This window comes from Rhinichthys klamathensis, unplaced genomic scaffold, assembly GCF_029890125.1.
Source record: "Rhinichthys klamathensis goyatoka isolate OS25496 unplaced genomic scaffold, OSU_Roscu_1.1 h1tg000186l_1, whole genome shotgun sequence".
Taxonomy (NCBI): Eukaryota; Metazoa; Chordata; class Actinopteri; order Cypriniformes; family Leuciscidae; genus Rhinichthys; species Rhinichthys klamathensis.
The window spans coordinates 1,746,382-1,771,015 of NW_026606714.1; the positions used below are offsets into that span (position 1 = coordinate 1,746,382).

General features: G+C 38.3%; 2 protein-coding genes across 4 annotated transcripts; one reads left to right on the plus strand and one right to left on the minus strand.

Annotated features, from left to right (window-relative positions):
- asb5a (ankyrin repeat and SOCS box containing 5a) lies at positions 1-5,058 on the minus strand. 2 transcript variants are annotated; one of them, XM_056261852.1, is made up of 7 exons: positions 4,693-5,058; positions 2,863-2,942; positions 2,504-2,611; positions 1,973-2,126; positions 1,699-1,833; positions 548-739; positions 1-440 (listed from the first exon to the last, which is right to left on the minus strand). In XM_056261852.1, the coding sequence occupies exons 1-7, from the start codon at positions 4,964-4,966 to the stop codon at positions 313-315; spliced, it is 1,071 nt and encodes a 356-aa protein (XP_056117827.1). In that variant the 5' UTR covers positions 4,967-5,058; the 3' UTR covers positions 1-312. The 2 variants fall into 2 exon arrangements, with proteins under 2 accessions (XP_056117827.1, XP_056117828.1); XM_056261853.1 differs by lacking the exon at positions 4,693-5,058 and adding an exon at positions 3,552-4,686.
- Positions 5,059-10,554: 5,496 nt separating this feature from the next.
- On the plus strand, positions 10,555-24,611 carry neil3 (nei-like DNA glycosylase 3). 2 transcript variants are annotated; one of them, XM_056261855.1, is made up of 10 exons: positions 10,555-10,737; positions 10,826-10,935; positions 11,841-11,972; positions 13,933-14,146; positions 14,268-14,342; positions 14,440-14,606; positions 15,941-16,110; positions 23,125-23,497; positions 24,007-24,172; positions 24,283-24,611. In XM_056261855.1, exons 1-10 carry the CDS (start codon positions 10,630-10,632, stop codon positions 24,463-24,465), a joined length of 1,698 nt encoding a protein of 565 aa, XP_056117830.1. In that variant the 5' UTR covers positions 10,555-10,629; the 3' UTR covers positions 24,466-24,611. The 2 variants fall into 2 exon arrangements, with proteins under 2 accessions (XP_056117830.1, XP_056117829.1); XM_056261854.1 differs by lacking the exons at positions 24,007-24,172; positions 24,283-24,611 and having other exon boundaries at positions 23,116-23,573.
- Positions 24,612-24,634: the final 23 nt, after the last annotated feature.

Here is a 24,634-nt window from a genome sequence, read left to right on the forward strand (position 1 = left end):
ATCATTTTATAATAAATGCTGCAATCTTCTATAAAAAATAAGAATTGTCAACTTTTATTTCATTGTGACTTTAAAGGGACACTCATTGGAATTAGATCATTTAAAGTGGAAAAAGTTAAAGTTAAAGTAAGATAAACAAGATGAGGTACCATTATTTAAGTATTTATGGACATCACTGGCTTCTTGTCAAATCAGGCCAAAAAAGATTATTATTAAATGGAAAAAGGTAAAACAGCTTTTATTTAAAACTATTATTTACTAAGTCAAACAATACGATAATACTAAGATGGCATGCCAGTAAACATAATAAGATCATCTATATTGTAGAAAGTTCTTCATAGCATTAGGGAGGGGTAAATGTGGTAGAAGATGTAGTCGGGAACGTCCCAAACTCTCCCTGATTTGCTGACGGCACAGCTGGCGTAGAGAACGGGGTGTCGCTGCAAAAGGAACAAGCTGGTAAGGGCTGATGCAGTAAAACATGCAAAAGTTAAACCAAAACATCAGTGACTTTTGAGTCTATAATACTGCTGCACATTTAACTCACCTTCATAAATCAATAGGAAGCCCTCTGTAAGGCTCCCTGGAGGAGCAACATCTACGGGCCGTTTATACTCCAGGTTGCGTGGATTTACATCTGCCCCAAATTCCAGCAGGAGCTTCACTATGCTTACACAGTCTTTCTGGGCTGCTGCATGAAGAGGAGTCTCCATATGTGCGCCTTTCTGCACATTTGCACCTGTGATGGTGAAAATGCAGTAAAATATTTACAGTATGGGTTATTTTACGAATATTAACCCTAACTTTATGTGTAAACTAGTAGCGGGCAATGGTTAAAACTAGATAGAATAGAACCGATATAGGGCTATAAGTGTTTCATTTTTATCACAGTTGAACCTTCTGCAATGAATCTTCAGCTCTATGCATGGCACAATAAATCATATTAACCCCTTACCTGTTAGTTTTCAAATTGATTTTCAAATTCTTTGATTAGCTTAAAAGGCACTACATAGACTTTTAAAAATGCTTTCAGTCTAAACCAGGAAGGCCCCTGAGATTGTGCGGTTCGTCTCTTCTAGTTGTTACACAAAGTAGAACTAAAACATTTAGTGAAGACATTCAGCCATTATATATAGAGGAAGTGAGACGTGCAGAAAATATTAATATTTTTAAACATAAACACCTCTTATTTAGTTTGGCTTTTATGAAGCGTCTTAAAATTATATGCAGTATTAATTAACGCTGTCATCATTATTTATATTTATATTTATATATATTATATCTATTATCTATTTTGATTTTCAAAATTTTATTGGTGATCCTTCTTTGTTTGAAATAAAGTTCGATTGATTGAATGAACTCGAGTTGTAAATGTGAGTTTACATTCTGTGATGAGATAAAAATATTCACAACAAATGGCTCTTTAGAGCAGATTCTTTTTTATGAACTGTTTTCATTCACATTAACTGGTTTAAACCAGTCTGACACTGAGCTGACACTCCGTCTAAATCAAATCAACTGATTCGCTTACTGAACTCCACTTTATATTTACTTTCAGCATGGTCCATATAAATATACTGACATACTGACTCTCCACTAAAGTTGAAAAATTAATTACTAATTGTCAGGTTGTCATAAAACTGCTGTTTGTTTGTCCGCACTTGTCTGCACAGCTAGTGTGAATTTTGACACGTTTACCTCCATCAAGCAGCATGCGGGCACATATGAACTCCTTACACCGACAAGCACTGTAGAGAGGGGTGCCCATGTGAGGGATTTCATAATCCACATCCACACCCCATGCAACCAGCGCCTCCACACACTTGCTGTGACCTTTTGAAAGAGACCATATAAAACCATGTCATATTAAAAACGTCAAAAGTCTATTCAGCTAATTAGAGTACCACAGTCCTACAATAATCAAAATCTAATTTTGATTTGTGTGGGACTATGGTATCAATCTTATACCCACCCATGCTGACTGCCTCATGGATGGGTGAAGGCTGGAATATAGCCAGGGCATGTGGTCTGGCGTCACACTGCAAGAGCAGCTCTAGACATGCCAAACTGCCAGCTGAGCAGGCATGAAACAATGGAGTCACACCATCTATAGTTGTCACATTTACCTGAACACACAGAACAGCATGTTTCACGAAATCACTGAAATGCTGGAAGAAAAAAACCTTTTATTTCACATTTTATGGTTTAAGTTATGACCAAATAATATAATATAATATAATATAATGATTAAAAAATTATATATATATATATAATTATTAGGCTATATAATAAAAAAAGCTACGATACTGCTATAGAATCCATAATTGAATTAATACAATAAAATACATTTTAACATGCATAATAAATAAACATATACTGCATTTCAGTGTAACATAGGCAATATATTTAGCAAATTTGCTAAACCCAGTAAAAGAAGCCTAGGCCATTGCTAATCAAGACCTCTGAAATGAAAGGGTTACCAAGCAGCCCTGCAGAGACTAACGTTGGCTCCGGCATCTATCAGGGTTCTGGCACAGGCAACATGACTCCCTATGCATGCCTCATGAAGAGGGCTAATGTGGTCTATTGTCAGCACATTCACGCTGTGGCCCTGAGGACAGATTAAGAGAAATTAATATTGCATTTGAATGTGCAGGATTCTTTTATTCCAGATGGTGGCAGCAATGCCCTTTCACTAAGGTGCATTATGGATTGCAGCGTTCACCTCTACACCAAATGTGTATTTCATTACTAATCCAGTAGAGTGCATGTGACTACATGGTATAAATACTGCACACATTATTACAAGTACAAATTTCTTATCTAACAGTTGAACTAAAGGTCATTTAAATGAGAAACTACCTGAGCAATGAGGGTCTTGAGGGCCAGCAGACGTCCTTGGCTGGCAGCATCATGAAGAGGGGAACGGTCTGCCCAAGACCCTGGAGAAGAATAAAAACAGTGATTTGCCAGGAAATTTAGAAATTAATTGTGTGTGTGTTTCTATGTGACCACATGGTATATACCTCATTGGTTGTCGCGCATCAAGCCAACATGCTTGAGCTTCCATTTACCACAACTGATGTGTGCGTTGATGAATGTTTATATGTGAATTAAAGCCTAAATTCAATCTGTTCATCCTATAAAGAAATTGTGCCTCTTCAGAAAATGTGGACTAAACCGCTCAATTCATATGGATTAGTTTTATGATCTCTTTATGAACTTCTTGAAGCGTCAAAGTGGTAGTTGCATACAGTATATAGGGATAGAAATCTCTCAGATTTCATTAAAAATGTCTTCATTTGTTTTCCAAAAATGAACGAAGGTCTTACGGATTTGGAACGACATGAGGTTAAGTAATTTTTGACAGAATTTTCATTTTTGGCTGAACTATCCCTTTAATATTTAATGTTAATACTGTCACTATTTTTTCTTTATTTTAAAACATTAAATTCTGTTTATTTTCAGATGTAAGTGGGATTTTTCTAGATTTTCACTGCATGCATACATATAGCACCATCACAAAAGCTGATATGTTAGTGTGTACACACCTGAGTCAATATCCAGTATAACTGCTGATGCATTCCACACGTCATCATCATCATCGTCACCTCCCTTCATCACTCACTCAACTAGTATAACACGATCCTTTGGGTTCAAAACATAAATAGGACCAACTCTCTGTTGACTATCTGTCTCCTTCAATTTTCCTTCTTTTAGTCTCACATTCAAGAACAATTAATTCAAGAACACAGCTCACTTTTGCACTCAGGATATTGTAAGTCACTCCACGTACACACGAAACATATCAAAGCACCCACCTTGGCTGGTTAACCAGCTCAGCAAGACTTCCACTTTGACAGAGCTTGTGTCCCTTCAGGAAAATGTTTTCTCCTTATATCATTTTCTTAAAAAAAATGCTTTAAAAGAGTCACTGTGGCTGTCTGTTTTTTTATTTATCTCAGTTGCCCTACTTAAGTTGCTTAGTAAATGCCAGACTACGGCAATCCCCTGTGACTATCCCCCATCTCTGTTCCTCTCTCCCTGATCTTAAACTTGGAGAAGCAGTTTTCTGAGATCCTCTGTAAAGACAACTTGTTTACACCAAAAGCCCTCACTGCTGTGGCCCCGACTGCACTACTCAAACTTTAGCAGACAAGCGTCTGGCTGCACAAATGCTTGATAGACTCATGATAACTGCTTTCTTGTGTCAAAGGGGACGAGGGTGCATGGCCTCAATTCTATTTATACAACACTGTAAAGAGCAGCCTGGCAGCCATTCCTGGGCTTTGGTTGCATGCATGCTTTGTGAACTTCAATGTGCTTGATGTTGCATGTTTAGGATCTGTGGTCATGTGATCGTAGGTAGCCTGCTGTGATGCAAAGCACACAAATATGAATCTGAAGTGTGTGCTTTGTAATGCAGAAATGATACCTCGTGAACTGGAGTGTTTAAAAATCATATCTAAAATACCATAATGTAAACTGGTACTCCCTGTTGTGGTCCTTATCACATGCAATGACAGCTATTATGAATAAATAAATCTACACAGCAGGAAAACCATTGTGCAAAAATAATATTCCCCATGCTCCATGTATATCCTCCTAGCAAGCAGGCCATCATAAAAGGGCAAAATGCTGGCAATAGGAAATGAAATCCACAGCAGTGATGTAAGCGCGCGCTCTACTTACCATGCCCTTGACCATTCTCATAGAACTCAGCTGAAATCCGGGCAGCCTCCTTGCGGTTGCCTTTGATGATGTAAAAGTGTGTGAGTAGATTAAGGGTTATTCTTACGAAAAGTTTGAAGCAGAAGAGGGCCAGGATGGTGAGGTAAACATTGGACAGCTGTGCTGTGAATGGCCTGTATTCCTCAGTGGTCTCTGTCATGGCTGTTTTAAGAATGTTTTGTGGCAGGATAAGCAGAGTGACCTGCTGTATGCCACCCCAACAGCACCCCCCCATGCACTTGGGTCCTTACTGCAGCTCAAGTAAGATTTGGATATCAATTGTTTCAAAGGAAAAGTTCTGCAAAAATGAAAATTCTGTGTGGATTCACAACTGTGCTGTTATTTTTGTTTCCACTAGACAGGTCTCCAAAAAAGGCAACCAAGAACTTGGTCTTGGACTCTGTGATGAGAAGGACCTTCTCACTGGGGACAGAGGAGAGGGTCCTGACCTGTCCTGCCCACAAATGCCCAGACAGCCCAGACAGTAACCACTTCTGAGTTGAATCTATAACACTGAACTTCTTTTCACTGTTTATTTCAGCCAATCATACTGACTGAAGTGATTTGCAGTAACTCAAGAAGTGAATACATTGATCATGTAGCCTACACTTGACAGAGCATATTTTTTCGCTGATTAAAATGTGATGAGGCAGCTTTTAAGGATATATAGCCTGTGTAGTAATAATTTAATAGGCCTACCTAAACTTTATTGTGTTAAATCTTTAATATCAATCAGTTTATTCAGTGAAAATAGCCTAAATGTATTCAGTAAAAACTCGTTATTCAATGGAATGGTATGTCCAATAGGCTATTTCCCTAAGAAATACATTTATTTGAATATATGCCTATTTATTTATTCACAAATAGGCTAGCCTACTTAAATAAATATATTAATATCATAAATATATTATATTAATAATATTATATAGTAATCATATTGAAAATTTAAAAAAATTATAATAAAATAGACCGATTAATTACATCCTGGATTCCCGGGTAAGGTTTATATCAAAGCCCGTCTACGGAAAGCCTGGCCACTCCCTATTTAGACCTATTGTACCGACTTTTTGGTTGTAGTTCCACCAGAGTTCCACTGGGGGCAATAGTCCGAGTGCAAAATGAATGGGAGTCTATGGGGCTAAACGGCTAAATTGGTCTTTTTCACCCGATTGTCATTGAGAAATTTTAGATTTGAATGTAGGTTTTGCAAGTCCAACATGGGTTATAGATCGAAAGTTGAATGAACGAGTACTTATGTCCTTTCGATTTCTTACAGGTTGAGTTGTTGTTGCCCATAACACGCTAGCATTCTGCTAATGGACGCTGATTGGTCAGTGAAGGACTGATTACGACCAGAGATACCGCTTGATGGCATCGTGGCATCCGAAGCGGGACCATGTATTTACCTGTGTCAGTTGTGTAATAGATGCCTATTGCCTCGAGAGAAAAGAAAGTGCAGAACCAAGCATGCCGCACAAGCCCTCAAAAGTGAAGCCAAAACGTCTCGATCGCCCCCCGGTGACCGGTCCTAGTATAGCTCATAAGCCCCGCCTCCCCATGTTATTCAACGGGACGTGAGACCAACTAAATAATTAAATTACACTTCACATATCTTTTTTCTAAAGATAGTTTCTGTCATTTACTGTAGTTTCTATCACGTTGATGTAATTTCAAGTGTTTGTTTTTAAAATAAGTTCGTTTTTAGTTAGTTATTTGATGCTATAAAAACGGTGCTGTGACATCATGATTGACAGCTGTGATTGACAGGTTCTCTGTGTGAAGTAGTCACTGAAGCACCAACGGACTTTTTTTCATAATGTTGACTATGTGGTTAGTTAGCCTGGATGCCAGCCCGAACCCCGCCCACAACATTTTTTGATCGGGAAGTTCGGTCTGGACTCGCTCCATTGAGGAGTAATTATGATCGGTTCTGAAATCGTCGGGCCAATCAAATTGCCAGGGCGGGCTTTATACGATGATGGACAGATGATCTGCAGGGACGTAATCCTCAGTTATCAAAGAGCGCTTGGGGTTGAACTGGTTTCCCTCATAGATGACTGCCGCTGGAGAACTGAGATGTAGAGATTCCGCTATCGCGTCTGTTGTAAAAGAAATCGACAGCGCATTCATTTTAAAAGACGAACATAGAACTACAATCAAGGCATTTGTCGATCGGAAAGATGTGTTTGCCGTCCTTCCTATGGGATTCGGCAAAAGTTTAATTTATCAGCTGGCTCCGATGGTAACTAAGAAGATGGGATGCAATGAAAACCCTGTGGTCGTTGTGGTTTCTCCTTTGGTCGCACTCATAGAGGGCCAAGTAAAAGAAGCAACACTCGTTATTTTACTTCTTCCAGCGTGCGTGCAGTTGAGTTCTGTAGTTGACAACTGTGCTATGCAAAGTAGTTGACTTACTGCGTTGCTCTCATTGGTTGTAGGTCTATCCAATTGAGTGCAGAGTTTTTTTTTTCCTGGTTCGGTTAAGACACGCCTCATAATCAAAGCCCTATGAAGCAGTATCAGACTCACATTCTGACTAGAATATGAGTATGACGAAGTCAGGCTAGTGGTTAGTAGTTGTATTTACCTTATTTTAACGAGGTACTGCAATCAGCAGACATCATTGTAGAGGAATGGAGCAGAGAAGGCCACTTAAGAAAAGTGCAGGGCGTGTGCTTGCGATTGATTCAACGTGAGTGAGGGCGGGGCCTTGATTTCGCGGCTTTACTTCCTGCTCACGACTGCGCATGACTGGTCCCGAAAACGCTACTGCGCAGACTCAAGTTCCAATATGTCAGCGCCATATCGGGACTCTGGCGGCTTCAGTTCTCTCCAGAGACCTCCTCTCACGTAGATTTAACTTTGATCTAACTAACTGTATATTCTGTGATGAGGACATAGAGACCACGGATCATTTATTTTTCTTCTGCCCTTACAGTAACACATTCTGGTGTGACATGTATGATTGGCTGGAGCCTTATCTCCAGTCTCCCTCCAGTTTCACTAGAGATAAAATCACATTTGGAATTATAATGAAGGACAAAAACTATGAACTGCTTTTAAACACTTTAGTTATCTCTGGTAAAGTTTTCATCCACAAATGTAAATGTATAAAAACACAGCCTTTTTTTTCTGTCTTCAAGAGAGAATTTGCATTGTACTACAAGTCCCTGTTGCTCATGAAGGAAAAAACAGCACAAAAACTTCTTGATTTTATTGATGCCTTAAAATTAACTGAAGCCCCTTAATCGTTGTTTTATTACTTTTCTTTATCATGTTATTTTATTTATTTTACTTTACTTTCTTCTCCCAAAAGTTGGGTATGTCATTCTATGTGCTTTGTTTCCTGTTATCACTTATATGTTTGTAAAATCTGACTAAACCGGATACTGTTGTAAATCTTACATTTCAATAAAAAAAAAAAAAATAAAAAAAAAAAAAAAAAAAAAAGAGCGAAGGGGCGTCGTCCATCTTTTTTTACAGTCTATGTGCAGAACGCAAAAGCATAGACATAATAACGTTGCTGCGATAGTTTTCTTATTGTGGAAAAAGCATTTTCTGTGATTGACCCGATTTTAGCAATAACAAAGATAACTGATGGATCCTTTATCTATGGTAATACGATATGGTACAACTACAGTGCAGTGCAAATAGTAAATATAAGATAAAGTGAGAAGTAATAGTAAATAGTTTAGTCAATAAAATAAACAAACAAACAGTACAGCAAATAAAATAGTAATGAAAAGGCTATATAAAATATAGGCTATATAAAATAAAATGACACAACCCTGTCTATTTTTCAGTTTTATTGATCAGTAAGAGACATTATAACAGTATAAGTAGCCTAAAAGGTATAAGAAGAGTTATACAAGACAATAAATAAAGTAAACGATTCAGACACAGCAGGATACAACGTTAAAATAGCCACAATATAAAGTTATGAAACTTCACTTTGCCGTCAGCCAAAACGATTTGCCAGGGAACAAGATTAATGAGACCAAAGATCGCCCGTTAGATATACACAAGACGAGTTATATGTCATGTTTAACCACAAACGTCAGAAGCAACGAGGAAAGGCTGTTCCAGGCGGGGTGCAGAGCGCTTAGACCCCGGTAAAGGCTTGGATATCACAACTCCGAAAACGTCAGATCAAATTTTTAAATAAGCGCTATCTTTATAAATAAACCACAGATTTGAGCTTTCAACAACTACATTGTGGACTGAAAAACTATTAAAACTACATTTCGTGACACAATAACAGTAGTATTTTTAAATTTCGCGGCTTCTCTCGTCTGTCTATGCGCGAAAGCACCAGTGAATGAAGGATTGCCGTAAAGCAGGTCTCTCTCTGGTCGTACGATGTGTATGACGTCATTGACATTTTAAAAGACTTTTTAAAGCAAATAAGTGACTCTAAAATATCTAACACCCAGCAATGTGTAATTTCTTTGCATCTTCTTTCGAATACAACATTCGAATTACTAGACAAAAAATTATATCCTGAGAAAAGTGGATTTTTAGGGGTATTGCTCCATAGACCTCCATTAATTCTGCACTCCGCCTGTGAGCGCCCTCATATGGACCCAGAGTGGAACTGCAACAGTTCAGAACCCGGAAGTTTAATGTGAGTGGGAGTTCTCCAAGGGGGGTCTTCAAGAGAGAATTTGCATTGTACTACAAGTCCCTGTTGCTCATGAAGGAAAAAACAGCTCAAAAACTTCTTGATTTTATTGATGCCTTAAAATGAACTGAAGCCCCTTAATCGTTGTTTTATTACTTTTCTTTATCATGTTATTTTATTTATTTATTTATTTTACTTTACTTTCTTCTCCCAAAAGTTGGGTATGTCATTCTATGTGCTTTGTTTCCTGTTATCACTTATATGTTTGTAAAATCTGACTAAACCGGATACTGTTGTAAATCTTACATTTCAATAAAAAAATAAAAAATAAAAAAATAAAGTTCTCCCAAGGGGGTAATCCATCGACCGGAAGTTGAAGCCGGCCGGGTGCCGCCATGTTGTAGCAGAACTTCACTTGCGTTAGCATTTCCATTGACTCCCATTCATTTTGGCGTCACTTTGACAGCGAATAACTTTACATCTGAGGCGTTTAAAGACTCCATTTGTCCATTATTTATTTCTAAAGAAACACGACAATGTATAAAGGGCTCCATTACCTTCTATGTTACATTATGGCCCCGTAGAAACAGATTTAGTAAAAATAGGCTAACGATTGCGTCATAACCACTCGACTCTCTGTCGCGCTGTACAGAAATTACCGTACAGACAGGAGGAGAAGCTCGCAGGCAATCGGGGGGACGTCCCGTCAAGGGAGAAGCCCATAGATAATGAGTCCATAAAAGCAACGGAATACTTACTCCTGCTCACTCACGCCAAATAACTCTTTGCTCAAGTTCCCCGTCTCTGCCAGATTAACGTTGGCAGTTTTCACGCACAGCTACTAGAAGATTAACGTCTGTCAGACAGGTTGCTCACGTCATCAAGCTTAGTTTGAGTCGGTCTGAGTCTGCGCGTCAGGAACGGAAGTTCTCAAAAATCGCTAAAAGTGGGCTTCAACTGTCTCAACTAAGTTCCAATGAGATCGCTCTGTCCATTTCTTTTACTGTCTATGGAGTTCTCCCCATATTAGACTTTCTCTGTTTATATTATTGTAGACAAAGCCTACCCTAATAAGCAAGTTACGTTTTTACGCCGTGACGCCTGTAGGCTACTGACGTATCGACCCATGTCGCATGCGCAGCCGCAGATTTGAATATTCTGGCGGGTTCTCTCTGTTCGCTTGTTGTGAGTGGGACCTTGGGACAAACATTAGCGACCTTTTTGATATTCGATCAGATTCGTTCGTTCTTTGCTTATAGAGACTGATACATTTCGCGATGGTCGAGGGTCCGGGATGCACTTTAAATGGAGAGAAGATTCGTGCAAGAGTTCAAAAAGGACAGAAAGTTTTAGACATACGAGGAGGAAATGAAAGCAATAAATCAGTAAGTGCATGACAGTTCAGCTGATGATGTAGCAGACATGCGTAAATGACAAACATTTGAATGTTTACTTGTTTTCTTTCTATTTCAGTCTGAGGCCAGTACCAGGAGCTCTTTCCAAAGCTTTATGGGCTGTGAGTTCACAGGGGTGGAGACACTGGGGAAAGAGCTGTTCATGCATTTTGGCTTCAGAGCTCTGAGGTTTGTAGTAAACGCAAATTAATTCATTTCTGCTTTGTGTTTTAAATTATTATTTTATGTTGTCATTTGTTAGAGGTCATGGACCAAATTAAAGTTTTTTTCCCGATGAAGGCAGATTGAAATTTTCTGGCTTGCTTCCCAGAGCCCTGTTTAGATTTGAAAAGCACTCAAGTCATGAAATGATGTTCTGATTTATCATTACAATGCTTTGCAGACTGTGGGCAATTTTTATTTAATTTTTATTTTTTTATTTAAAGGGCAACTGACAGTATAGTATGTGTATGTGTGTATATATATATATATATATATATATATATATATATATATATATATATATATATATATATATATATTCATACCGTATATTCATATTTAATGTTCTCAAAAATATAAAAAAATCATTACATGTTGGTCTGGTATACAGTTTCCACTGTCGTGGAAAACCTGGAAATATCAATGAAATGAAGAAAAAAAAAACCATTGAATTTCACAACCTTGTAAGTCATGAAAAAAAAAATATATATAAAATATCTATAGCCTAGTGAATACATTTTCCTAGTCTCTCTTGTTGTGCTCTAAAATATTTCATTTTCTTTGTAAGTGCTGAGTTTGCTCTCTAGCAGGTTAGTGTGATTAGCATCAGTCTGTCCTTTGAGGGTAACTGTCTGTGTGATTGATAGTGAGGCAAATGTTTCTAGCTAATATCTCTTTCATATGGGCCTCAAAGTGGTTTACATCTAAAAATGTGTACTTGACCTATAAATGAAAATCTGTCATATATTTAATAAATAATATATGAAAATCCTTTTCCAGTAATCACAAATGACTGGTAAGGTGATAGAAATTCATTTTCATAAAAAAAGGGTAATCCTTTTAAGTTCACTTTATATGTGTTTTGGGTTTAGACTGCATTTCGGCATGAATGGTTCCTTGAGGATAAACCCCCTGGAGAAAGACTTGAAAGGAAAAACCTCAGTGCTGGTTATTCAACTTACCAATGATGCTGTCTGTTTCTTTGACACAACTGCAGAAATCAGGTAAAATGCCTTCTAATGGCTCAAATTATGGTTATAACATTTGTATTATTAGCCTGACATCGTCATACTCAGATTCTAGTCAGAATGTGAGTCTGATACTGCTCCATTGGGCTGTGATTATGGGGTTCAACCGGGTTTCATGGGTTTTTTTATTATGGGGTTTCAACTGAACCAGGGAAAGAAATGCCTCTGCACTCAATTGGATAGACCGAATCCCGTAGGAAGGACGGCAAAAACATCTTTCCGATCGGCAAATGCCTTGATCGCGGTTCTCTGTTCCTCTTTTAAAATGAATGAGCTGTATAGATCCTCTATAACAGACGCGATGGCTGAATCTACACATCTAAATTCTCTAGCGGCAGCCATTCTTTGTTGTAAACAAATTGAACCCAAGCGCTCTTTGGTGAGGTGGATGATTACGTTACTGTTGATCATCTGTCCATCATCATATAAGCCCACCCTGATAATTTGATTGGTCCGAACAGCTCTGGTTCTGGCATACTTGCTTCACAACGGATCAAGTCCAGACCGAACTTCCCATCCTCAAATGTTGTGGGCGGGGCTAAGTTCAGCTGGCATCCAGGCTATTGTATTATGGGATAAGTATAACATTTAATCCTGGATTAGATTACATCTTTAAAAGTCCTTGTGAAGAACTTAGGTCATATAATGCCATTTTTGTACAAACTAATGATTCTTTAGGGTCTAAATTAAAAGTTTGTAATATACTTTAATTAAAAATTCTCATTAGTATTGTAAGAAAACACATATTTTACCTGGTAAAAAACAGCTCTGTTTTCAGCACGCGGTTTCAGTGTATATGACTTTAAATGATCATGAGCTTTGCTGACTCCGCCTCTCTGTTCTATGCTTACACCAGAGCCGGCTCTGGCGTACACCGTTTGTAACACAATAACCATAACACGTTGTTCAGTATAAACGTGGGATTATGCATTATATTGAGAACGTCATACATAGAAAACATGCCGTAATGTACCCTGAGTGTAAACCTTAGACGCATTCATTGTGAAGCGTGCAGCTAGCGATTTACAAGGATTAATATAAATATTAATATAAAGTTTAATAAAACGTTACACTCACTTCAGTTCTTCTGGAGCAGCTGCAGGAACACGAATAGCTGGTACCGATCCTTTCAGGAGCAGCTTCTTAGCAAAACCAGCTTTATACTGATCCTCGTTTATAAAGCAGTCTGGTGTGAAATGATTCGCGCAAACATGAGAGCATTGACGTTGCTCGTGGGGAATATTCCTTTCGAAAACAAACTCGGCGGTTTGGATTTAGGAACATTAAAATGACTGCTGTGTTCGTTATTGCACCCAAGAACAGAACACCACAATCGCTTAGACGCCATTCTGCTCATAGACAGTGCTCCAGCATATCAACAATGACTGCGCCGGTCCGCGCAGACTATGATTGACAGCTAGCTCACAAGCGAGGGCGGGTCTGTGTTGAAACGCTCCCGTCAGTCAACAATCGCGGGAGGGGCGTGCGAGCTTGTGACGTCACAGGCTCTAACGGCTCGATTTGAGGCAGGGGAAAACATATAAGGAGATTAAAACAAAACCACTGGATGGATTTTTATCATTATATGATGGCTGTGTACAGGCACTGCCAACACACATTTCAGTACAATCAACTTGTAAAAGTTCATGTACCATTATATGAACCCTTTAATGCTAATGTACATCTGGGAGGTCAGTTTATCAAGTGCAGGTTTCAAGCAGGCAACATCCCTGTCGCAGAAATGCTGGCTATACTGGATTCAATTCCAGACTATCATAACTCCATAATAACTGTGGTCTGTATAACTGGATAACTGTATATCATAACTGTAGTATCATAACTGTGATCCAGACAGCCTGAACTCTTTTCATTTTTACACTGAGCCTTCAACGATTCTGACTCCCCAGGAAATAGTTATTCTGTTTGCTTCCCTTAGACTCTCAGATGACTGTGAGCAGAAAATTAAAGCCATGGAGGCTCTCGATATCTGTTCACCAAAGTTTAGTTTCTCTCGGGTGGTGGAAGCTGTAAAGAGGGAGAGTGCGAGAATGCTCTGTGATGTTCTGTTGGATCAGGCTGTCCTACCTGGTGTAGGAAACATAATTAAAAACGAAGCGCTCTTCGACAGTGGCCTTAACCCTGCTGTCAAGGTACATTTTGCTTTGTGCAGTTCCAACACAAAAATCAATATCTCTGTTGGATGTTACAGTTGAATGGATGTTTTACACCTTATTTAAAATATTTTTTATTATTTCTTCTGCGCTTTTAAAGGTCAAGCAGTTGACAAGTGAACAAGTTCATCATCTTGTGAAGATGACACGAGATTTCACACTCCTATTTTATAAGGTATTTTTTCTCTCTCCATTATTCTGGACAATAAATTTGCGATTTTATGTTTTTTGTCAGATCTGCGTTATTTTTATTTCCGTTCTTTCCAAAACAGTGTAGAAAGAATGGATCCCCACTTTACAAGCATTACAAGGTGTATAAACGTCCAAACTGTGGCCAGTGCAGCGGAACGGTCACCGTCTGTCGACTGGGAGACAACGGTAGAATGACATACTACTGTCAGCGCTGTCAAACAGGTGATCCAAGTGAAGTGAACATCAGGTTAGCTGCACCTCCTCTCATGGCTACTAGGGGAGTAACAATACACTTGTGTCATGATTCAGTTCGATACATGATATACTGATCTCATAATACATTGCAAAGCCAAAATAGAGTTTAAAACGTTTTATTTTTATTTTTTTATTACTTCTAACACATATAGTTAACAGATAAAAAAAGGTACTGTTCATTAAAATGAAAAATTTGGTATTACATCAGGGGTGGACTTGGTCCGTCTTCCCATTCACAGGGTAATGGTGACACAAGAATAGACATGTTCATGATTCTGCTTAGCTAAAAATACAGAATTATGTTATAAACAAATGCCTTTCCCTGACTACATGCATTTAAAGTTTTAAATATGTAATTCATTAAGTAAAGAATTTTATTTTTTATGTAATAATTAAAGTAACACTATGTAGTTTTTCAACCTTCATAATATATTTCCAAGACCCTTGTGATGGTACATCGACTTACAATAGGTTAAATGACACGTGTGCCATAGCCTGACGTGGTCTGTATAGCTTTTACTTGCACTATGTAACTTCGGGTTTCGGGTAGTAACCCGAGCACAAAAAGAACTACAAAATTCGACTGCTTTATGGCATACGTCACTTCCCCCACCACTTCCTCAAATTGTCTGTGGCCTGGGAGTATCCCGCATATTGATAGCGGCTCCCTGATGCCTGCAAATTAGTTAAAATCTCCCGGAATCTAGAGCACGCATGCGAGACAGAACATACTGCGCGCATAACATACATAGCGCGAGCACGGCAGAGAGGGAGAGAGCGAGAGACCTTGCGAGTGTGCCTCGCGAAAGCAATGTTAAACAAAAGACAAAATCACTTACTGCTCTTGACTGAATAAGAATCAAAGTATATTTAATTCATACAGTGAAGACCATGCAGTGTTTCAAAGTTTAACTCCGCGTTTAATGACTATTTTGACAACTGATTGTTTAATGCAATACTGTATTTTAAATTGTGCAAATAGATAAGTCCACAGGGTTGTTCCAGTCTGGATATTCTCGATAGTACATCTCAAAATTGGGAAGATCACAATTCAGATTGTGGATCGTGATTCTTTGTTATAAGATCGTGAAATAAAATTTTGGATAGATCGCCCACCCCTACCATAACTGATGTTAAATTAAATATGTCTTAACTTTCTTTTTGGGTAAACTATCCATAAGGACACATTGTAAATAAATATCCATTATCCATAATACACATGTTGCATTTCTGTACTGCAATATATTGTTACACCCCTAATAGCCACCTATTCATATACACACATTTACACATGAGAATCCAGTTGCTGACTCTTTACTTTGACAGTAAACTCCCAACTCGCAACAGTCTGATTGGATGGGCTTATCAGGGAGGAATGAGCAACAATGATGATGTGGCGAAACGAGAAGAGGAAGAGTGGGCGTGTTCCCTTTGCACTCTAATCAACAGACCAATCAACAAGTATTGTGATGCTTGTATGAGCCCTAGACCAGAAGGTAAGTTTCAAACCTGTGTATTTAAAGTGAAAGATTTCAAACACAGAGTTGGGGATTAAAGTTCTCCATCGCTACGACGGATTTCCATTAATTGCACCGAGTCTACGGTGGATTTACGTCAATTGCAAGGTTCCCGCCTGTCATTATGTCTTAAATTCACTTTTCATAATTTTAAGGCCATAAATATGCTTACATTACTCAAATAGTGTAAAAAATTTCTTAATTTCAGTTTGAATAGGTCTTCAATTAAGAAAATATTAGGTGTATTCACCCTGCTGAGAGGGATGTGATCAAAGCCTGGAGTGGAGCGAAAGCACGTTCCTCTCTGAACTCTAAGCGTTCTGTAATCACTCAGCTCTGAGTCCACTCCGGGTTTTCCATTCCCGCTCATAGAAAAACTGCTCTTGTGTTCACTCCATTTTAAAAGTTATTCTAATGTTTATTTTTTTTATATCATGAACGTCTGAATTTATAATACTATATGTAACATTCATAACATAAGAGTAGTCTGTTTCTATTCGTTTTGAATTGTTTTGCTTAAAAGTAGACATTTCAAGCTTTATATTAGGGGTGACCCCGAATAGTCGAAGATTCGATGCTTCGATAGGAGGAGCCTGATTCGACTACCAATCTCATCGTCGAATCTTTGCAGATGTGTTATTAAACGAGGATTATGCCATTTTGGCTATATGAGTGTGCTCAATGTCTGATTTCACATAGAACTACTGGTTTTCTGTCAATACGTTAATATACAGCCTATTATGATAATGCTGTCAATAAAAATGTGCAAAGAAAGAAGCTTTTAATAAATATTTTTTAACGTGCGTGCAGCGTGAATAAATCCAAACACCCCGGGCCGTGACAGATTTAAGTTTCACTTTCGATCCGTGACCGGCAGAGGAGCGTCTTGTCGGCAGGGATTTAAATCTTTAAAAATGTCTGGGATAAGAAAATCTAAAGATGCACACCATCAGAAAGGATATTCTCCAAGGCTGGATTAAGCATCAGGAAAACCATGATCGCACTTCTGCCGGCCAACCTTAACAGGTTGGTTTTCCTCGGGACGTTCCAAAACGCTTAACGTGAAAAAAGCTTTTAAAACGCTTAAATGGCACTTTAACGTGCTTAATGTATGTACACAGTAGGCTTCACACCTTAAGAAACCATTCCATGTGCAGATAAGCAGATGAACCCAGAATATGAACGCAACGCGTTTCTCCTATAGAAAGTCGTAAAGCTTTTTCTTTAACGCGTTTCTATGGGAGGAAAATGCTTAACGTAATAAAACGCGTTGCGTTCATATTCTGGGCTCATCTGCTTTTCTGTAGGCTATATAGTAGGCTATGCTTTATTAATAAGGTGTGTACAGAATAGAATTTGATCTTTTAATATAACAGTTTTAGGACAAGCCGTTAAGCGTTTTTCACGTTAAGCGTTTTAGAATGTATTTTATCCGCGCACACAATTTGAAAAGACTCAAACGGACACAGGCCGAGTGAAAGACTGGATTTTGTTTTCTCGATCAGGTATGGGTAGGGTACAAGTGATTTCAAAACATTTCAGCCGGTTCTAATTTGATTTTTGGATACTGTGAACATGTTTAGCTAAAAAGACTGCCGCTCCAGTTTAGCGTTTATTGTTGTTTCTGCAGTTAAAAAGACAAAGTTGACAATCCTGGCCATACTTTCGTTATTTTAATAATTTCTTTATTTTTATTTTATTAATTGATCACTCAGGGTGATCTAATTTAACTATTTGTGACTTGTGTTTTGAATATTTGTTCCCCTACACTTTAGGCATTTTGCACACATTTGTTCTGCTTCTTGTGACTTGATTCTGACTTACCGTATTTCGTTTTTGTATTTTTATTTATTATAAATGTAGGCCTATATTGTGTTCTTAATTGTTGATTATTTTTCAGTGCATCGATGTTGCGCTGTAGGCCTACTTAACATGCTCGTACAGGCAATTCAGCCGATTTAATTTGATTTGCATGTGAAATGCAAATCCTATCTGCAGTGTGGCCTTTCTGCAGTTATTTATGTTATTTCTTAGTTTTATTGATCCAAAATGTTTTTATACATTTTCTTCTATATCTTTATGTGATGTTCTGTACATCGCGGCTTTAAAATGTTAAAGCCCCGCCCCCTCCCCAACAACACACACATGATTCGACTATTAGTCGACTATAGGCAGGACTTGACGAATCTGATTCGACTATGAAAATCCTTAGTCGGGGACACCCCTACTTTATATGTATATATATATATATATATATATATATAAATATATACATACACATCTATATCTCATGCCTGTGAAGTAGCCTATACGCTGAGTTTCGGTTAATTTATGAGACGAGCTCCAGTTCACGTGCAATGCAATATCGCACCGGCACCTCCATGTCCTGATTATATTGTCTGCTATATTTGCTTCTCATTTATTAAATCTAGGCAATTGGTTGATGAAACATCGATTAAAAGTAAGATACAATTTATACAAAACGAAATTCACTTTAAAGAAAGGCTTTATACAAAACTTAATGAAGTGGTCAAAATCATGTCTGACCCACTCCATATGTCTCCCGATATATTGCGCATCTAATGATCCTATCTTAGTCATGCCCAGGGCCGTACCCACCATTGAGGTCCCCGAGGTCAGGACCTTGGTAATTTTTCGAAAGTGCATATATATAATGAAGGTTGTGAAATAATTGCCTAATGTTAACTCTACTTTGGTGCTGCAATGATATTGCATATCGACCACGATAACCGACTTCATCTGAGCTGCTTTAGGGGCAGTTCACATGTTTGCGCTCTCGCGTTCGTTATTTTAAATGTAGATGCGCGAAAAGTGCGCCCAAATAGAGAGCAACGCCGTCTCAGCGCTCACTTGTTTTCCCAAATAAGGTGAAAAAAATCAAATCAAAGTAGGCTTTAGGGCTTTATTCACAGAAGGTGCGAGCTGAGCGTGAATTCCAGCGTGACGCTTCACGACACGCTTTAAGTTAACGGTCATATAGTGCAAGTCTGGCCTTCGAGATGTAAGTAGCTAAACCAAACAACTGTTTACGATAAAAGTATTAAACGAGTAACCGAAACAATCAGTTTGCGAAGACTGTATCAATCAAAGCTCAGCCTTGGGAAGTAAAGATATACAGGTAAAGATTAGGAGACTGCGAGAAATGTGATGGAGATGAGAGAGGAAGAGCAGGTATTGCATATTGTGCCCATAAGATTAACATTATTACAATGTATTCCTATTTAACACATATAAATGTTCTTTGCTAATTACAGTGGAAAATATAAACTCAATTTAAAGGTGCATTGCGCAAGTCTCTGAGTTTTTGCAGAACTATGCCCCCTCTGGCGACAAGCGGAACTGCAACCAGAGGTGTGCACGCTCATGGATCACACGCATACACACGCTTGCACGAGCTGTTCATAACCAAAGGAGCATCAGCCGCACAAATCTTTTGTTTACAGTCATAATGTCTTCAGAGGTAATAAAGTTATAAATCTGCAAGTCATTTTAAATATATGAAAGGAAAGACATTTGAGTAAATTACACACTTATGTGTGAGAGGAAAACGGGGGTAGTAGAAAACTTCGTTTTTTGTTTCCATCTATCTCCATGTTGAACTGTTTGTGTTTACTGTATCGACTTATGATTGTATTATTATGGAAACACGTTCATGAACAATATAAGTTATTACTTTGTAAAAGCCAACTGAGGATCCCGTTTGAGCCCTAGAGCAGACCGGAGATCTCTCCATTTGTTGAAAGCCTTCCCGATGTTGACTCGTCTTATTCCGCCGCCTGTCTGACTCCAGTTTTCCCCTTTTGGTGGCACTAGACAAAAGTTTTCTTTTCTTTGTCTTACGTTGAGTTTGTGTTGGGGTTTGGAATGAACTACAAGCCGATCTCTTAGAATCCATCTTCTACTTTTGTCGAAAGTTGACTAAAGTTTTGTCGCTCAAGTTGTCTTCGCTGATACGGAGAATGGCGGCAAATACACAAACCTGCCAGACATAGCCAGGTGAGCGTGAACGCGCACGACGTCACGCCCAGTCTCAATTATTTATTTTACTGTACAGGATTATAGAGGCAATCGCAATGATCAGAGAAGGGCTCATTCAACCCATCAGGCAATTGTTTAAGCATGTATGGGTTAGAAAAACGGGTATGTTTAACATGAAATGCTGCGCAATGCACCTTTAACAACACAAGCACCTATTAATTATAATGCCATAATAGTAGTATTGTATAAATATTAATGCCCACGAACCCCCATAGCAGGATCAATATAGCAATGACCTCTGTATTTATAAAATCATGCTGTTCACTTTTCATATAATCAACATAGATAAAATTAAAAATAACATTTATATTATTTATTTATAAAGGCTAGGTTAAAAACAGATATTATATTATGTATAGTTTGTTATTAGCTCACTTTTCGGCAAAAGCTCTGTTGGCTTTTACTATTTGAGAAATAAAAACTTGTGTTAAAGGGGTCATGTAATGCCATTTTTGTACAAGCTAATATGATTATTTAGGGTCTAAATTAAAAGTTTGTAATATACTTTAATTAAAAATTCTCATTAGTATTGTAAGAAAAGTCATTTTACCTGGTCAAAAACAGCTCTGTTTTCAGCACGCCGTTTCAGTGCATATGACTTTAAATGATAATGAGTAGGGGTGTAACGATACACAAACCTGACGGTTCGGTTCGTCCCACGGTTTTGAGGTCTCGGTTCGGTTCGGTTCATTTCGGTGGGGTGGGGGGGTTAAGAAAGCTAAAATTGCTTTTATTTTTTATTAAACAGTGCTTTAATTAACAAATTGTGTCCTTGTCTTTAAATTAATTCAATTACAAGGAAACGTTTCTCAAGGATAACAAAATTATCTGCTAATGCTGTAAACTACAGCCCTTACTTGCACATTACTATAACATTAAAGCTTAACAACAGAGCCTAGACTTTTAGCCTAAATGATATAATAATAATCAACACTCAAATAACAAATTGTCTGAAAACATGTAAACTGCACATAAGGCAATTTTTGCATTAACATGTTTTTACTCTAATTTGTTATCGTTATATAATAATTTACACAGTTGCTGTTATTTTCATGACAACTATTTTAAACATACATTAAATAATCAAGATATCATAAACAGGTTAAGTAAAATATAATATATAGGCTAATATATAGCATTTATTTAGTGAAAGAGTTAGCAAACCAGCAAGCTGTGGACACTGAATGACTTGCCTGAGGTAAATATAAAGCTATGTGAAAAACTAAGCGTTTTATTGACGTATTTCCGCTGTTGAAACACTGATTGAGTGTTTACACGAGTTATGATGCCTTTCAGTAAGTATACTGTATCTTTCAACATACCTTCGGGTGTCCATTCATGTTTATTCTGTAACTGAGGAAGAGATGATCGCGCTCCGCGCTGCCGCATGCATACAGTGATATCTGTCACGCCACATCTAAGAGCGCCAAAACGGCATTTATTGTTTGCATTTCGTGATCAAATAGACATAATTTGAAAGATTACACCTTGCTTATTATCAAAAGTAACAAAACACTGAGCTTATTGCGATTATATGTGGTTAATGGTGGTTAGGCAACAGCCCTGTATTCGTTGTGTACACATAACACATGAGGTGCAATGAGCCGGGGCTGGGCGGGGCAGCAGGGGGCGGGGCGTGTTCGGTTCGCCATGAGAGTATCGCGATACGTATCGTGGGTGGTGTATCGCGGTTTTTCGGTTCGGTTCAAATATCGTTACACCCCTAATAATGAGCTTTGCTCACTCCGCCCCTCTGTTCTGTACGTACACGTTTATAACACAATAACCATAATGCGTTGTTCAGTATAAACGTGGGATTATGAATTATATTGAGAACGTCGTACATAGAAAACATGCCGTAATGTACCCTGAGTGTAAACCTTAGACGCATTCATCGTGAAGCGTGCAGCTAGCAATTTGCAAAGATATAAATACTAATATAAAGGTTAATAAAACGTTACAGTCACTTCCGTTCTTCTGGAGATTCAGCAGGAACACGAATAGCTGGTACCGATCCTTTATTCATGAGCAGCTTCTTAGCAAAACCAGCTTTATACTGACCCTCGTTTATACGCAGTCTGGTGTGTGAAATGATTCGCGCAAACATGAACGCATTGACGTTGCTCGTGGGGAATATTCCGTTCGAAAACAAACTCAGCCACTGCGTCTTCAGCGGTTTGGATTTAGGAACATTAAAATGACTGCTGTGTTCGTTATTACACCCAAGAACAGAACACCACAATCGCTTAGATGCCATTCTGCTCATAGACAGTGCTCCAGCATATCAACAATGACTGCGCCGGTCCGCGCAGACTATGATTGACAGCTCGCTCACGAGCGAGGGCGGGTCTGTGTTGAAACGCTGCTGTCATTCAACAATCGCGGGAGGGGCGTCCGACCGCGTGACGTCACACGGTCGAACGGCTCGATTTGAGGCAGGGGAAAACATATAAGGAGATTAAAACAAAAACACTGGATGGATTTTTATCATTATATGATGGTTGTGTACAGGCACTGCCAACAGAACACACATTTCAGTACAATCAACTTGAAAAAGTGCATGTACCATTATATGAACCCTTTAATGTTAGGCAAATGGTTAATTATTTGTATGACTACATCACGGAGTCAAGTCTTGTAAAAGCATTCGAATGAAAACATTGAAATTTCATAAAGTTTGTAAATAATAGAAACGTAGTTAAAAATGGCCTTTCTTTAAATGCAAATGTTCTTTGAGTATTTCATTTGTAAAGGTAAAGCATGTACTCACTATACTCCTAATTACAAGAAGAAAAAACTGCTCTTAAACTGGGTGTGTGACGGGCTGTGGAATGGGGTTTGGCCGAGGAAAAATTCAGTCAAAAGATTTTTTTTTTGCTTTAACCCCTGCAGAGTTCACATCTAACTTTCTCTCTCTTTTCTGAGTACTTCTAGAGCCCACAAAGCTGGAACATTCACCTTTGAGTCAAGACCTGATCCGCTACCCCTGCAACAGTTTTAGCAAACCCCTGCAGGAAATAAAGATGAATCGTAGGACTGCATTTGGGACCACCACTCTAGTCCTAACCAACCTCAGTGCAAAACCTGACTCTCCTTCAAGTCCTGCCATTAACCAGGCACACACACCAGAGACAATGAGGGGTCTGAGCACACGCGACTACTGGCAGCGGAGGAGTCCCAGTAATAGCGAGAGTGGGATGCAATTCAAAGGCAATGAGCCCTATAAGAGAGAATCTCTAGCAGACCACAGTCAGCCTAACAAGAGAATGAAAACCACGAATGGAGCGCTTTCTGTAGGCTCCTCAAGGTGAGCGAGTGCAGTTAGTGTTTTGCCTATGACAAGATGTATCAGTGAAGTACTGATATTTTTATTCATTAATAAAACTAAAGAATACCAGCAAGTATGATTTATGACAAGATGTAATGTATACTAAGAATAAATTAATAATTCACCTGTCATGTATTCACCCTCATGTCATTTCAAACCTGTATGACTTTGTTTATTCTGTGGTACATAGAGATAAAAACGATATTTTGAAATGTATACATATTTAACTTTATTATTTTTTTGTCCATACATTAAAATTGAATGGGGTCCAGACAGTGTTGTTTTGGAACCCATTGACTTTCATTGCATGGACAAAGACATTCTTCAAAATATCTTTTGTGTTCTATTGAAAGATAAATATACAGGTTTGAGGGTGCGTATTATTATGACAGGATTTTTGGGTGAACAATTTCTTTGTTGAATGGCACAATGTTAAATAAATAATATAGTTGATTTTGAATAAAAGAACATCTCATTCAACTAATCAGGGGCACCGGCACACAGAGTAATGAAGCATCCCTACCCACAACCCCCTGCTGCAATAGTCATCACCGACCATGCAACCTGAGGGTAGTCAATAAGGAAGGAGAAAACAAAGGCAGGCAGTTCTACACCTGCTCCTTACCCCGAGGAACTCAGTGTAACTTCTTTGAGGTAAGTTTTAAAATTCTGTAAAATAAAATCAATTTTAATTTTCAAATCCGTTTGAAACTAAAACTAGAATTCGAGGTTTGTACTTATTTCAACTCTGATTCTTGCAACAGTGGGCAGACCTGCATTTTCCCACGTGTCATCATGGCAAACGGACTCTTATGAAGACCGTTCTAAAACTGGGACCGAATAACGGCCGCAACTTCTACACATGCCCAGTTAAAATGGGCAAGCAATGTAACTACTTCCAGTGGGCTGAGACCGGCCCTGGCATATCAATTCTGCCTGGCTGCTGAATCCACAACATGAGTTGGACATTGCATCTTTTATTTAAATGTATTAAAAATACTTTTGAAGCAATTCTTGTTTGTTGAGATGATGAAAACACAAGCATGTGCTTTGTCATGGTAAATCTTTAATAAAAATTTGTTTTGAAAAAGCATTTCCAATTAACATTTCCTGATT